Source organism: Elgaria multicarinata, chromosome 5, assembly GCF_023053635.1.
Source record: "Elgaria multicarinata webbii isolate HBS135686 ecotype San Diego chromosome 5, rElgMul1.1.pri, whole genome shotgun sequence".
In the NCBI taxonomy this organism is placed as follows: domain Eukaryota; kingdom Metazoa; phylum Chordata; class Lepidosauria; order Squamata; family Anguidae; genus Elgaria; species Elgaria multicarinata.
The window spans coordinates 53,443,984-53,459,189 of NC_086175.1; the positions used below are offsets into that span (position 1 = coordinate 53,443,984).

The 15,206-nt window shown below is 39.9% G+C and overlaps 1 protein-coding gene across 2 annotated transcripts in view; it reads left to right on the top strand.

Moving 5' to 3' along the window:
* The window catches only part of TBL1X (transducin beta like 1 X-linked), a 171,738-nt gene that overhangs the window by 125,824 nt on the left and 30,708 nt on the right, over positions 1-15,206 (top strand). For both annotated transcript variants that reach the window (XM_063126363.1, XM_063126362.1), the window contains exon 5: positions 10,341-10,486. In XM_063126363.1, coding sequence (XP_062982433.1) covers positions 10,341-10,486 — 146 coding nt within the window. The remainder of the gene's footprint in view (positions 1-10,340; positions 10,487-15,206) is intronic.

The following is a 15,206-nucleotide window of genomic DNA, read 5'->3' on the forward strand; positions in this document are numbered from 1 at the left end:
TGCTGAATAAGTGAATTATTCAGGTCTTTATAAGTTGTTAATAAAAATAAATGAATAACTCCAAATTTATCAGAAGCTGTGCAGACAAAAAGAGTACTGACACTTGGTGAAGGTTATTTCTGTCAGTCACATAGTGAATCTGCCCCATTCAGAAATGAAAGTTTAATGCTTCGGAATTTTCAAAGGGTTTTATTACCCCAGGATCTGCCATAGACCCCCATAAAAAAGCAGAAGTGCAGTGAACCTTACAGTTTTAATATGTTTCAGGCCTGTGTAGAAACATATTTAACTTGGGTAGGCATGCCCATTCTGTTGAATGAATTCTGTAGCTGCCATATTCAAAGATGGCTGACATGCAACTCATCAACAAGTGGTTGTAGAAAGCTCATTTTGTGGCAAAGTACAAGTTATTTAGTCAAGATCAGTAGAAGATCTATTAATAACTAGTGTCTGTTCCAGGTTTATGGGGGCTCTTGGGCAAGACACCCTTATTGGGCCCCTCCCTCGGACTGTCTCGCCACTATTGTTGCTAGCTGCTCTTGCTCCTAACTTCTCTCTCGTCATTGCTACCACTTGCTTGCTTGACCAGTGAACAAGTAGGCCGGGGCATCTACTGCTCCTCCTTCTCACCACCACTATTGCCTGGGCCAGAGCGAGAGGCAAATGAACAAGAAGCTTTCAATGGTGAAGAAGGGAGCAAGTCCAGCGGGTCCCTGCTGTGGTGCAGGCCCCTGGCTGATGCCCAACCATGCCTACTCCTGACACCAGCCCTATTAATAGCCATTGTTACTGTTATAGTATGGTGTAAATGGATAGATTGCCAGACTAGGAGCAGGAAAACCTAATTTTGAATCCCTGCTCAGCTGTGAACCAGTCAGTTTCTCTTAGACTAACCTATCTCAATGGGGTTGTTGTGAGAATAAAAGGAGTTGGGAACATATATACCACCTGAATTTCTTGGAGGAAGAGTGGGATAAAAAACAAATAAATAAATATTTCAAACAGCATACGTTTTTGACTAGCCCAGTTACGGAAATGATATCACCACTTGAAGGAGATGGCAACATGTCGTGTATTGAAGGAAAAAAAGAGTAAATTATGTGGTTGACTTTTTGAGTGAAATGGGTATTTCCTTTGCTCTTGGACTGCAGCGGCGACAAAGTGAATGGTGTTTTGCAATCATTTCAGTGCCTTATGCCTTTGCCCAAAGAAGTGATAACTGTATGCAGGTACAAAGCATGCCACACAAGAATGTGAAAATGTAAGAAGTTCTCAGTTGTTTGCTGTACTTTAAGTAAGTGTGAATGCATCTCAGCTAACAAACCCAAGTTAAAGCCAACCTTACTTGCATTTATCAGTCAAAAATGTGTACCGCAACCCTGTTGAAATAAAAAATGATGGTGAAGAGATGGTGACAGGTCAAAGGGAACCCAGTGAGCTTGATAGCTGAGCAGGGTTTTGTAACATGTTTTCTTTTCCCTGGTCTAGCATTCTATCCACTATTCTTTACTGGTGATGATAGTGGCTATTAAGTGTGTTTCTACCCATCTCAACTAAAAGAATTTCTATTTTGCCACCAAAATGAGCTTTCTACATGCACATGTTCATTAGTTATTCCGTATTACAATCTGTGTGTCAGCCATTTTGGAATATAGCAGCTACAGAATTCATGTAGCACGTTGATCATTAATTGCGCTGCTGCCAAAACACATACAAACCTCCAGATTTTCTGCACGTCTATTTTTAATGGGGTTCTATATATTGCATTAAGGAATAAATATTGCATTAAGGAATAAAAGCTGTGTTACCAACCAGGAACATTCATCACTTCAATCCTATGTTTGAAAATGATTTTTTAAAAATTCATTTTAAAATAAATGAATTGGCTAAGATTCCTTGGACTAGTAAGATCAAGAGATTTTAGGAACGTTGATTTTGTGATGCATTTCATAATGGAGTATGCTGGAAAGGAGGAGGAAGAAAAGTTAGGTTTTACTACAAGGGTAAATTTCTACATAATACAATATGAAAGAGGAAGGGAGAGAGAGTGTTTATGGTTCTATCCCATAATGCTGTTGGAGCAGAGACGTTCTTGTGAGGGCGGGAGGAAGAGCTGTGACTTCATAAATCTCCAGCCATATAGGGTAGATGTAGGTGAAATTATTATTATTATTATTATTATTATTATTATTATTATTATTATTATTATTATTATTATTTCTTACCATCCTCTCCATTTTGATCGAGGCGAGGAACAACAATAAGCGATAACATACATAAAACTGAATTAAAACATAATATACATTGTTAAAAACATCCTAAAAAACATCCTAAAACATTCTAAAAACATCTTAAAATTCCACTGGCTAAACCTGTCGGAAGATATCAGTCTTTATAGCTTTCTTGAATGAGAAAGTGTGTGGTATCATTGCCTGTAATGCTTCTCTCCAAGAACATAGTTTTTCTATTTTGGCCAATCCCATTTAAATTCAAGTATAAGAGCTTTTAGAATCTAGGTAATTAATTTCTGCAAGGTGCCTTTGGCAAGTTTGGAAAGGTGGCTGATAACAGACCAAAAGTGAGTCAATAGATACAATATTTGAGCTCACCTTTCTATTTCAGGGATGCATCCAGTTTCAGATGCTGTTATTTGGGAAACCAAAAAAGAGGGTACCGGGGGTTGGGTTTTTTTACTAATGGCAGCCTTAAAGGGGACAGTGTGTCATTCCCAGATATTATAGAAAATTACAGGTAAGGAAACCTGATACCCAGGAGAGAACAAAAACCCTGACAAATCTGGGGAAATCCTGACAGTTGGTCACCCTATTTCTTTCTGCCCTCAAAGCCACATAAACCTTGGATGTGGGGGCGTATTGTTCTGGTTGGATTCAAATCTAGGTTTGCTTTGACATAATTGTGGAGTAATGCCCATCCTTACAACTCTCCCTGTGTGGGGGCCTATTGGACAACTCAATAGCTATTCTTAAGCCATCTCAGACTCTAGACAGGTTTTGGAGCTAGGAGAATATGTTTCATGGGAAACAAAGCAATTTTTGTGCTGCAAGTATAACAAGTAAATGTACCTCTCTGAAATACTTTTCATTGTGCACAGCTGTGAATTTGTGTGTGTGTGTTTTGTTTTGCTTTTGTTTTTAGAAAGATGTTTCTTGTTAGGCATCTAACAGATCTGTCACTGCTATTTAAGGTTTGGAGAAACTATTTATTTCCAAGGATCTCATTACACCATTTCCTACCCATCCCCCCCCCCCCCTTACACTGTCTCAAAAGGCACTCCCAAGACCCAGATGTTATAGTGTCAAAGATATTTTCCAGTAGACGTATCTGGTTGCTTGGCAAAGCAGCACAAGCAATTGAAGGTATTCAGGGCTGGAGATAGGTTGAGGCTGCTGACTCAGTGCCACTTCTTAGAAACCTATTTATGACCGCATCAGTGCATTAAATCCTTGTGTAAGACCCATTTCCATAGTTCTCAGCTGTTCATATATGAATTTATCTAGAGATTTTAACAGCCAGATAGCTTATAATGTGTGTTCCAAGCACTGAAAATAACACCGTAGTTTGTTAGCATGCCTGGATTCATACAGCAGAACAACTCAAGATACAATGACAACCCAACACTCAACCAGTACTCTGGCTTGTTGTGTTGTTTGAACCTAGCCATAATGTTAAAGATGTAGCAAGCAGCTATGTCTTTTGTTCTTTTTTACTCCAGTGTCAGCACAGACCCTTAGATTAGAAAAGAACAAAAGGCATAGCTGCTTGCTATTTGTTTAACGTAATGTCTGCTTTGGGCCTCAGTCAATGTAATGTGGGTGAAAGTTGATCTCCTCACATACTGAATTGAATGAGTGCAGTGGGTGACATTAGAGCAACTCATTTATTTTTATTTTTAGTCCTCTCTTCCACCCATGCAGAGCACGAAATATTCTATGAGCTCTCCTTTTTCATATAATCTCCTATGGACTCTGATCTGCTTTTTTTCCTTTCTTAAGACTGCTTCTTATAATATTCCTGCCACCCTCTGGGTGATGGATGCTTCATAAAATAAGCCATTTCATGTGTACCAGATTGCCATGTGTATTAGTTTCAACTACTTGTCTCAGCGCTACTACCAGACACTGCTGGTGGCAACAGAACACCCCATGGGGACATCTATTCTGCAAGCTAGTGTTCTCAAACAGCTCTCTTCATGGAATAGCTGCCATGCAAAGGCCACCTCAAGCAGGCCTCCCACAGCGGTTGTATCTTGAGAAGTGGTCCTTAGTTACACATTCATTTTTCACCTGCTGTGACAAATATGTTTGAGAACCCCAGATGTACAGATAATGCTTAGCATGGGATACCGAACAGAACATCATCACACTGTTGTTCCCAGTTTACTTTTCACATAACGAAGTACACACGACTCATCAGTTAACTGAAAGCAGCACACGTATAGAATTAAATGTGCGTCTCTTTAAACCACCATTTCCTGAGTTCTTAAAAGACACACAATTAATTCTATATGTGCTTGCATGTCCTCTATGCTTGATGTACATGTTTTGTACGGGTATTTTTTTCTAGAATTATTTTTCTTTTTAAAAGTGAGAGGTGCTCTAAAGGAAGCCCTGCTGTGTTTTCAGTGTAAATTAATACACTGGAGCAAAAACATTTTTCCCCCTTCAGTTTCCCCTTTCTCCATTTTGCTCACAGGGCATAGTCAGTCTACTGTTATGCCATAAAATATTCATGGATATTCTGACTGTGGCAGAGGAAGGTTCGGTCCATAGAATGTTTTCATACAGTGCTGTTTTCTTGAGGCAAGTGAGACTTGCTTTGTCTGACAGGGGCTGCAGGACCTAGGAACAAGAGAAGCGCCATGCTGTGCAAAAAGGGCACAGATGTGCTAGAAACAGGCAGCTGGTTGGCCAGTGTGTGAACAGAATGCTGGACTAGACAGAACTTCGTCTGATCTAGCAGGGCTTATGTTTTTACGTCCTTAAGTTGGAAGTCTATGGGACAGGCAGGAAAGAGTGAGAAGAAAGGAGACATTGAAATTTTCTTAGTGAAGGGGATGTGGAGACAAGCCTTCGATTCCAGTAATATAACATGTGCAGTGTGGTGTAGTGGTTAGAGTGTTGAACTGGGAGTTGGGAGAACCTGGGTTCTAGTCCCTACTCAGCCATGGAAGCTCCCTAGTTGACTCTGGGCCAGTCACAGATTCTCAGCCCAACCTACCTCACAGGGTTGTTATTTTGAGGGTAAAATGGAAAGGAGGAGGATTATGTACATTGCCTTGGGTTATTTAAGGAGGGAAAAAGGACATAAATATATAGATTTAGTTTTCAACATTAAATACTTGTTGTAGGCATTTGTGTAACTCCATTTCTTTTGCTCAAACTGATTATTTTTCTTCCATTTGAAAACAGGCAATTGAAAATATATCCTACTAACCACTCCAGAAATGAACTAGAAGTTTTATAGAAAAAAAAGAAAAGGATTCTTTTCTAAAAAGACCACTGACTTAGTCGGATTGGTTACATGCATTTTCAAAGACAGTGTAACTCACAGCGTGACAGGGTACCATTGCTGAGAGAAGCTATATTTACAGGCACCGCTTATAAACTAATCAAGCTCTTGACAGGTGGGGACATTTTCAGTTGAGAGATCTTTGCTTCTTTCTCCATTTGAAGACAACATCCTGCCTGAGGCAGAGGCTATGGTGTTTTTCTGTATGCCTTTGTAATATTAAAGCAGGGGTGCTTTCAGACAGAGAACTCCTAGCTAGGAATCATTTCACTTCTTTTTGACCAGAATTTACACAATTCACACCTCTTGGAACTGAAGGGACACCAAAACTCCATCTTGCATTTCCAGGCTTGCAATGTGACCCGTGCCACAAAAATAAAAAATAATCCATTTGAAAAATGTGTAAATTTGTGTATCTTTGAAGAATGCATACATTTTTAAAAAGTGGGCAAACACATCTTAATCAGTGGGAGAAAATATGTATTTTTTATTTATTTTTACAAAACCACATTGATGTGTACTTTTGTAAAAATGTGTACTAAAATAGACACAAATTCTTTTCCTCTTCATCTTCAGGCTACTCCAAAACAAGTTTTCCCCTCAAATGTCTTTAGATGTTATATACAATCGTCATCAATAGGCTTAATCATGTAGATTAATTCTAAACTATATTTATAAAGGTAGTCTACAAAAGGAAAATTTGCTACTTGATCTTTGCTTTCACACACCGTATAGCATATATCCAAATGCACTATAATCTTTTAGTAATACCCTATCATCCCCAGATAATATCTGAACAGTTTCTTGTGGTTTTGGGAATCCTCATGTCTGCCAACCATAATGGGTTTTGAGAACTGCTCATAGAACATCTTGTAGTTTTATCTTCTGCTAGCTCTGTAAAGAATTCTAAGTAGTTGTTGACCAAATATCAGAATCATGTTCTGTTGTAACATTTTGCCAGCAATACTTAGAGATTAGTCTTCTGAATCAGCCACGTTGTGCATGAACTTCTCACAGCTATCTATAACAAACACGCTGTGCATGCCTCATTTGAAGGACAGTTCCTGAATGATCCTATCCAGACACCAATATCAACCACAGAAAGCATACTCTTAGGCCCACCATCAAAGTAACTTAGATTTATTGGCAAAACAGACAGGGACCCTTTCAGTAGTGGCCCTTTCGTTGTGGAGCTCCCTCCCATGACATGTGCATTTGTCCACCTCTTTTAGTTACCTTTAAACGGGCCTTACATCTCTTGTTATTTCAAGCTGCTTTTTAATTTCCAATGTTGGTCTTGGGTTTGAAAACTGATATAGTTCTGTATTTTTATCTCTGCTGGTTTGGATTGGGATGGTTTAATGTTTCTGACTTGGGTTTAATTATTTCATGTATGTTTGATATTTTAAGTTACTTCTATCATGAAATATTCAGTTGTTTTAAACTGGAAGCCTCTTTCTGGACTATTTGCCTGGAAAAGCAGTTTATACATATTTAAATAAAAATAAAATAAATAGGGAAAATAGTAGCGCTCTGGAATGCAGCTGCTCTTCCTCAGAGAGACGTTTTATTGCTAGGTAATCTTTCCACTTATTGGCCAGGCTACTGTAAAATTCTCTAAGCTACTCATTAGTAATGATGTCTGAATTCCTGGTCTAAATTGGTTTCGTGTCATTCCGCTCTTCCTTGAGTTTCCTCTACTTCGCTGTCACCATCTTTCTTCTCTCCTCTTCCCCATCAGAGCCTATTTCTAATCTGTGATTTACCCTGCAGCCATCTTCTTCTCCTGCTTTTTCCTTTTCCTACCTTAGTATCCATATGTTCTTTCTCAGTTCATTGGATAGCCAGTTAACAGAGAATACTTCTTTACTATTTCCTTGATTTATTGTTTTATAGTCTGCCCAATAGCCTCTCAAATCATATCAAAAATAATAAATTGCAGCATTAAAATATTTTCGCCATCAGAGAAAATGGTAAAACCAATATTAGCAGCACAAATATATCCCAATAAACGCTTTCCCCCATATTTTCCTGCTGATTGCTAAGATCATCTTCAGAGACTCTTCTCTGGGTGCTGCCACCCACAATGGTGTGATGGGTGGCTACCAGGAAAAGAACCTTTAGTGCCCTCCCCATCTGTGGAATGCCCTTCCTAGGAAGATCTGCCGGGCAACTTCACTGTATACATTTAAACATTGAGTTAAGACAGGGCCAGTACTACTATTAGACCAACTAGGCAGCCGCCTAGGGCGCAGACCTCAGAGAAGCACACTACTGCCCTTTAAAGGTCACAGTTTTATACAAATTAGCTGTTTTAAGAAAAAAAAACATAATAAAAGGGAAAATATAATAGTTCAGAAACTCTTCTTGAACAGCTGAATAAAAGTTGGCAAATTTGGGGGGTGGGGTGCATACCTTGCCTAGGGTGCAAAATAGTCTGGCACCTTCCTCTTCGAACATGCATTTAAACTTTAATGACTTGCTCTAGTTATTAACATTACTGCTGGCTCTTTCATATTTTAATGTTTTAATATTTTAGTATGATGACATTTTATTGTTGCATTTATTTTTTGGGGTTGTTATTGTATTGTTATCATGGGTTTGGCCATAATGAAGGAACTATGCAAGCTTCTTCGGACAGGCTATTCAGCCCTGAGAAGGCCTTCTCCTTGGTAACCACCCACCTCACTTCACTTGGTTGGGCACTTGTAAAGCCGTAGCCTCTATAGGGGATATTAAGGTTTGGGTATTTATTTCTTGGAGAAGGCAATCTTTCAGATGACAATGGTACCAGGCCCTTCAGGACTTTGAATCTTAAGAATTCACCCAAGAAATGGACTGAGAGCTAGTGTAGCTGACATTGCACTGGTGTAATGCGACTGTAACACCTAGTCCCTATTTTCTAGACCATTTTCGAAGGCAGCCCATGTATAATGTATTACAGGTAGTCTAAATAGGATGTTATAAGAGAATGGCCACTCTTGTATCCCTTTCCATTTTAGCTCAATCCAGGTGTGGTCACAGCTGGCATATTAGCCCAAGCTAATTAAAGACACTTCAAGCCACAGCAACCACTTGAGACTCTAGTGACAATAACCACCCTTGGATTGCAAACCTGATCCATTGGGCGACTGTAATCCCTTCCAGAATGGTCTGAACACAATTCTCCTAACTTTCCTCTGAGTACTCTGCCTGGTCTTGCTTCATATACAGGATAACCTTTGTGCCACAGCTTAAAGTCTCACAGTTTACTAGTATGACAGTGAATGATTCAGCATCTGAAGACACCTAAGCATACTGTTCATCATCATTGTACTAGGTTAATTTAGGGATATCCGAATTTTGTGAAATCTGTCTAGTGTGTGTTTCATGGATTGTGCGGTGGCGTTTGTTCCTATGTCCATTCACAGACTGATTTGATTTTCTCCATTATCCAAAAATATGCAAATAATTCCATTAAAAAATGCAATAATTTACATAATTGTGTTAGTACGTAACATTTAGCGTATTGTCCCCCATTCCATTTTACTTTTCCCCAAGTATATTTTCCAGCATAGCCTATGTCTCAGCAAAAATGTATTTTCCTGTGAATGAATTTGTGTAAATTTCGGAAAAGTAAAAGATAAATAAATCCAGAAGTCCGTGGACTCAAAGCGGCCTGGGGAAGCTGGTCCGCAGCGAATTCCGCAGGGCAGATTCTTAGAAATCCAAACTTATTTTAGTCTGTCTTGAATTTCTCCAGTGTGCCTAGATTAATTACTGACAGTTTCTCAGCAGCCAACAGGAGGAGAAGAAGTCAACACCAAATCTGCTGATAGTGGAAACATCTACACACCTTTGATGGCTTTGTCAGTCTTACCAGTGCTACCCAGGTTATTCATTGAGTCACTCCTCTGTCAGCATACACAATACTTAGGATAGGAACATGCTTCTTAAGGATAAGATTTGTCTCCCAGTCCTTCCCAGAATCCAATTTGCCTGGGTAAGTCAAGCTCTCTCATCTGGTTATTGTCATAGTGGCAGATGAGTTGAGACTGGCCTGATGAAAAGGATTTCCTTGCTGAACAGGGTTCAGGGGATATCAGGGGATATCAACTCGGCTATTTCTGCCTGGAAGGCAAGTTCACCACTCCCTCCTCCATGAGTTTTATCTTCTGTCTGCACTTCCTCTGGTGTGTGGTGCCTAGATTAATGACAGCAACTCCCACCTTTTACTAGACTATGATTGGTAGCCAATTGACCCCTCCCACCAACAGAATAGTTCCTATCAACAGAACAGGGAGGGGCAAGTTCTCCTCCTCCATCAGTTTTTGGTGGGGCGAGTTGGGGGATTCTCCAGAGCAGATGGAGGTCATGTGGGGCCACAGGGGAGGAGAGGAAGGAAAAAATCCATTGCACAAGCAGATGCCCACTTGGACGCCATTTTACCCCATACATACCAAAATCTTTGCCTGCCACTTGACTCCACAAGAATTGCCCTGAACATCGTATACACAAATCCTATTTCTCATTCCCTTTCTGTGCCGACACACCTGAGTTTAAGCGTCAACCAATAGTTTTTTTAAAAATGCAGAAGTGTTGTTGTTGTTCAGCATTAATGATTTTTCTTGGGTGCACTTTCCCTGTAAAATATGTTTGCAAATAAAACATTACTAGAAAACCATCGTATTTCTCAGTAGCCATCTGAACTAATTGAGCAGATTAATCTCTTTGGTTGGCTTGCTACAGGTTTAAGCACTGTTGTAGTTAGGGTATGTGTCACATTGCAGAGTGTTTGGGTTTCATATCATGGCTTCCCTTCTTGCTTTCAGGTTTCTCCCATTCAGCCTTTACATTTGGAATAGAGAGTCATATTAGCCAATCCAACATCAATGGAACACTAGTGCCACCTGCTGCCCTCATCTCCATACTTCAGAAAGGTCTGCAGTATGTGGAAGCAGAGATAAGCATCAACGAGGTAAATATCATTGCAGCCTTGTGTGGGAAAACTCATCACTTGGGTGCACGTAATGAAACATTAGACATTGAACAATGTAAACGTGCCTTTGGGGGTTAATTCTAACCTTTAAGGACAGGAGAATGCAAAAGCATCTATGGGCTGTTTTCTTCCGGTTTGTCTCAGTTAAAATTTGATCATGTACCCAAAAAGCTTCAAGATATATCATGTCTGTTTATTATTCTGTGCATTTGAGCTTTGGAAGGAATTTTGTGCATAACAAGATAGAATTGTTTCTATTTCTGATACTACTTGGAGAGTCAACTAAAGCCCTCCAGTGAGAACTCCATACTTATTGCAGAATTTTATATTTACTATATTATTCTCAGATTCATATCTTGCCTGTTTTTGTCAGAATGGGCCTTCTATATGCAAACATAATAGCCAAAAGTACCACCCACACCCACACCCCAAAAACAACTGTTAATAGTAACAATTCAGGCCTAATTCAAATGCTTTTGCAGTTTAGCAATTGTGAATTTCTGAGTTGCTGGCAGTGGTGGATGAAAACATGGAAAAGCCAGATTTTGTATTCACAATCAAAAACTGGTTGTGATCTGAAAACATAAAAAGGATATCCCTTGGCTATATGGCCATCACACCAATGTGCCATATTTTACCACTTTTAAAATATTCTCAGAACCAACCCTAAAAGCATATAATATTTCCTTATAATATTGTACTTATATGCTTATAATAATAATCTCTTTAAATAAAATACATTTCTTCAGGAAGCAGGGGTTGTTTTGAAAGGTTTTGAAAAATAACTTGATTAGATTATATTGGCCTGGTTCAGACAACATGCTAAACCGTGCTGCTTAACCACAACATGGTTAATGGAATGCATTCCGTTAACCATTTTGTGGTTAAGCAGCATGGTTTAGTGTGTTGTCTGAACCAGGCCATTAAGGATTAACCCTGGAATTCTGTTCTCCCCCACTCCTCCTCCCCATGTCGAATAAGGCTTTCTTTTTTGTTATTGTTCCTCTTCTCTTCTCTCTCTTTTCTCTTTCCTCTTTTTTTGGAAATCTTGAAATATGGGATGAAGGGGGAATTGGATGGGTTCAAAATTGTGACTTTCAAATACAATTTTGAAGTGGATCAAAGACAAAGCTGCATTATGAAAGTGTGTGATACGCTGCGCCTGAAGGAGGAAACCTAAGAAAGTAAAAAGCTCATCAAAAATATAGATTGACATTCAATAATGAGGCAATCAGTCCAGCCATTAGCTATATAGGCCACCACTGAAATTGTATTGACTGTGGGGGACTGAGTCAAAGATTTGGGGCAGAGCTGTGCCTCTTTTAGCAACTGAACTCTCCTCCTTTAAGAAACTGACAACACTTCCTTTAGGAAATCTACCTTTCACAATATGTTCATGGGTTTAGCATGTATCTAATAGTAGAAACATCATGATTTCTAAATTTCCTGTCCTTTAACATTAAGGTCAAATTTTACACCATTGGCTGGAACTTGATATTTTGGGGGGAATTCTGCTATCAATTTCTTCTCTGTTTAGGTTACAAGCAAAATATTGTTTGTAACAACACAAATGTCCACATTAAACATGGATGCACATTTGGAGTTCAGTTCTGCTATTTCGTGGTGCCACTTTCTTTATTAGAGAATGTTTCTCGCAAGCTGCACGTCTTTTAACAGATCTCAATTTCTAAATGCCACCTACTAGTTTTTCAAATGGATTGTGTTTGTTCCATATGCACTTGAGACACTGAGTGAGTGATAAATAGAAATATAATTTAGATGGCATTGGAAGTTTTACAGTTCTGATTGACACTTTTGAGAGATGGTTAAGTACATATTAAGAGCCTTGTGTGGCGCAAAGTGGTAAGCGGCAGTTAGTGCAGCCAAAACTCTCCCCACGGCCTGAGTTCGATCCCAGCGGAAGCTGGTTCTCAGGCAGCCGGCTCAGGTCGACTCAGCCTTCCATCCTTCTGAGGTCGGTAAAATGAGTACCCAGCTAGCTGGGGGAAAGGTAACTGCGACTGGGGAAGGCAATGGCAAACCACCCCGCTACAAAGTCTGCCAAGAAAACGTCAGCGAAAGCAGGCATCCCTCTAGGAGTCAGCAATGACTCAAGTGGTTCCTTTCCTTTCCTTAAGTACATATTAAAATGTCTGTGTTTTATGTATACATAAAAAAACATTGCATAAGCTATTTTTTTTTTCATAATCACAAACAACGATGGTAATGATGAGGTAGTAAAATAATGTTTCTGTTGCTGTTGCCAGGGCAGATCAAGATCAAAGCCAGGGTAAAAGTGGCAAGCCCAAGGGTGGGGCCAGTCCCAAAAAAAACCCTAAAAAAACCTTAGTTGGCCTGTTTCTGAACGTTTCTGGCTTTTCAGCCCCTGATACTGCTAACCTAGCAGAATTCAGCTTGATTAGTTGGACCAGTAAAGTGCTGGATCTGAAGTGCAGGTTCCTGTTTCATGAGCCTAGTGACAATTCCCTCATATCAAGAGCAAGATAAAATTTTGTGATGAGGGGACAGCTGAGTGCTCTTTCTGGAAGGAATCCATACAGAACAGTCTGCAATTAAATATGATTGTCTAATATGTCTAATATGTTTAAAGTTATCTAAACTTTTTAAATTTATTTAAAAATAAGTGCCTCGTGCTTGTCAACGATCTCAGCGCCTTTGCATTCACTGGCCAGAGAGCAGCAACAGGTTTATGTTGTTCTGAGGAATTGGACAGCATTGTCTTATGTCTCCATAAATAAATGGACTAGAAGGCATTATGCCTGAATAGTGTACATGAACAGGGAAACGGGACTGCACAGGGTTCCCGATCCCACAAAGGGTTCAGGCAAACATGAGTAGAAAGAAGTCCTCAGCAGGCCACATTACTCAGCACAGGGAGTTTGGGGACTTGGAGGGCTGGGCCAGCACATGCAAGGACAATGGGGCCAGAGGGCAGCATGTCCATGTGCCCTATTCAGGCATAATGCCTGTTTAGAGCTAGATAAATGGAAGGAAGGAAGAAGACAGAGAAAGAAATAAGTCTGAAAATTCAGGGTAGGAACCACACATCTTTATGAGAGGCCATGCTGCAGTGGCCTGCTCCAGAAAGGCTCCATTCAATAGTATAATTTTCTGGTATGGAGAAATAATGTTCACTTTGACATGGAACTTTGTGCTTCTGGATTTTCTTTTCAAATGGGTTTACACGAAAATCGTTTCGAATGATTTCAGCTTGAAGTACTCTTGCGTTTTACTACTTTAGTAGCTTTTAAGCAACGTGAGGGATGGGGGAACACAGAATGTGTCTGCCACGCCACTAAAAGTCTTCTCTGTCTTCTGTAGAAATGAACTTTCAGATTAGGCTTGATCCTCAATAAACTTATTTGGCCATTAAAAGGAACTTGCTCCCAAGCAGGCGAGTTTAGGACTGGCCTGAATTATTCTTCGATGAGTTGTTCCTTGTGTTATTCTTCTATCAGCTATGTCAGGGGGGAAATATCCTGTGTATTCATGAAGCTCTGCCTGTTCTCTCCGGCAGTGGGAGACCCATAAACACGTGAGGCTATGGATTGTTTATTTAGCAACTGTGAAATTGTTTACGCTTTGGTTATTTTTACTTGGCATGACCCAGATATTTATTGCATCATTGGCTTCCACATGTGAAGAAAACTGCCTCGAGTGCAATTTTTAGTAGTATAGCAAGGTGCCATTTGCTTCGTATCGTTTCAGTACAAAGGAGAGAAGATACTGGCTGTATTCCTCCTCATTTTTTCACTTCAGCCTTGGACTTCTCTTGAATTTACGGAGTTCTGTTCAGAGTCCGCCTTGGCCAAGTTGCCTGCCCCTCTCCAATGATCCTGTTCTGACTTTCCTTATCAATGAAAAAGCTCTCTTTGCATCCCAGCTGCCCTCCTCTTGTGACGCATATGGGAGATCATCCCCTTCTAAAGTGAAGACTTTGTCTTGTTCCTTGCCTCAGTTGTACATCCCCACAGCCATTACTACATTAGTGGAGAGAATCTCCCTTCATTCTCTTCCTCCATCCGCAGTGATGTTCAGGGTCATCTGAGCTTCTTTCCCTAAGTCAGGGCCCTCCAACTCCCATCAGCCCCAGCCAGCATGGCCAGTGGTGAGGGGTGATGGTAATAATAATAATAATAATAATAATAATAATTTTATTTATTTATTACCCGCCTCTCCCTCTGGATCAAGGCGGAGAACAACATTAGATACAATACCATAAAATACATAAAACTGATTAAAGGCGTATAAAATTGATAAATATTAAAATAACAGTCAAACATCTTAAAATTAATCTGGGTAGGCCTGCTAGAAGCGATCAGTCTTTATAGACTTCTTGAATTTGAAAAGACTATTGACGAATCTCTCCTGGCAGGCCATTCTACAGCAGGCCATTCCACAGCAGCAGAAGAGAAGGTCCTCTGGGTAACAGTTGCCATCCTAGTTTTGGCTAACTGTAGTAAATTCTTCCCAGAGGACCTAAGTGTGTAGGGCAGATGGTACAGGAGAAGGAGATCCCACAGGTAACCTTGACCCAAACCATGTAGGCTTTCGCCTGGAAACTAATTGGCAGCCAGTGAAATGATTTTAGAGTTGCTATAATATAGTCACCCCGTAGGTGTACTTGTGACCAACCTGGCTGCCATATTTTAAAGTAGTTGAAGTTTCCGGACTAGGC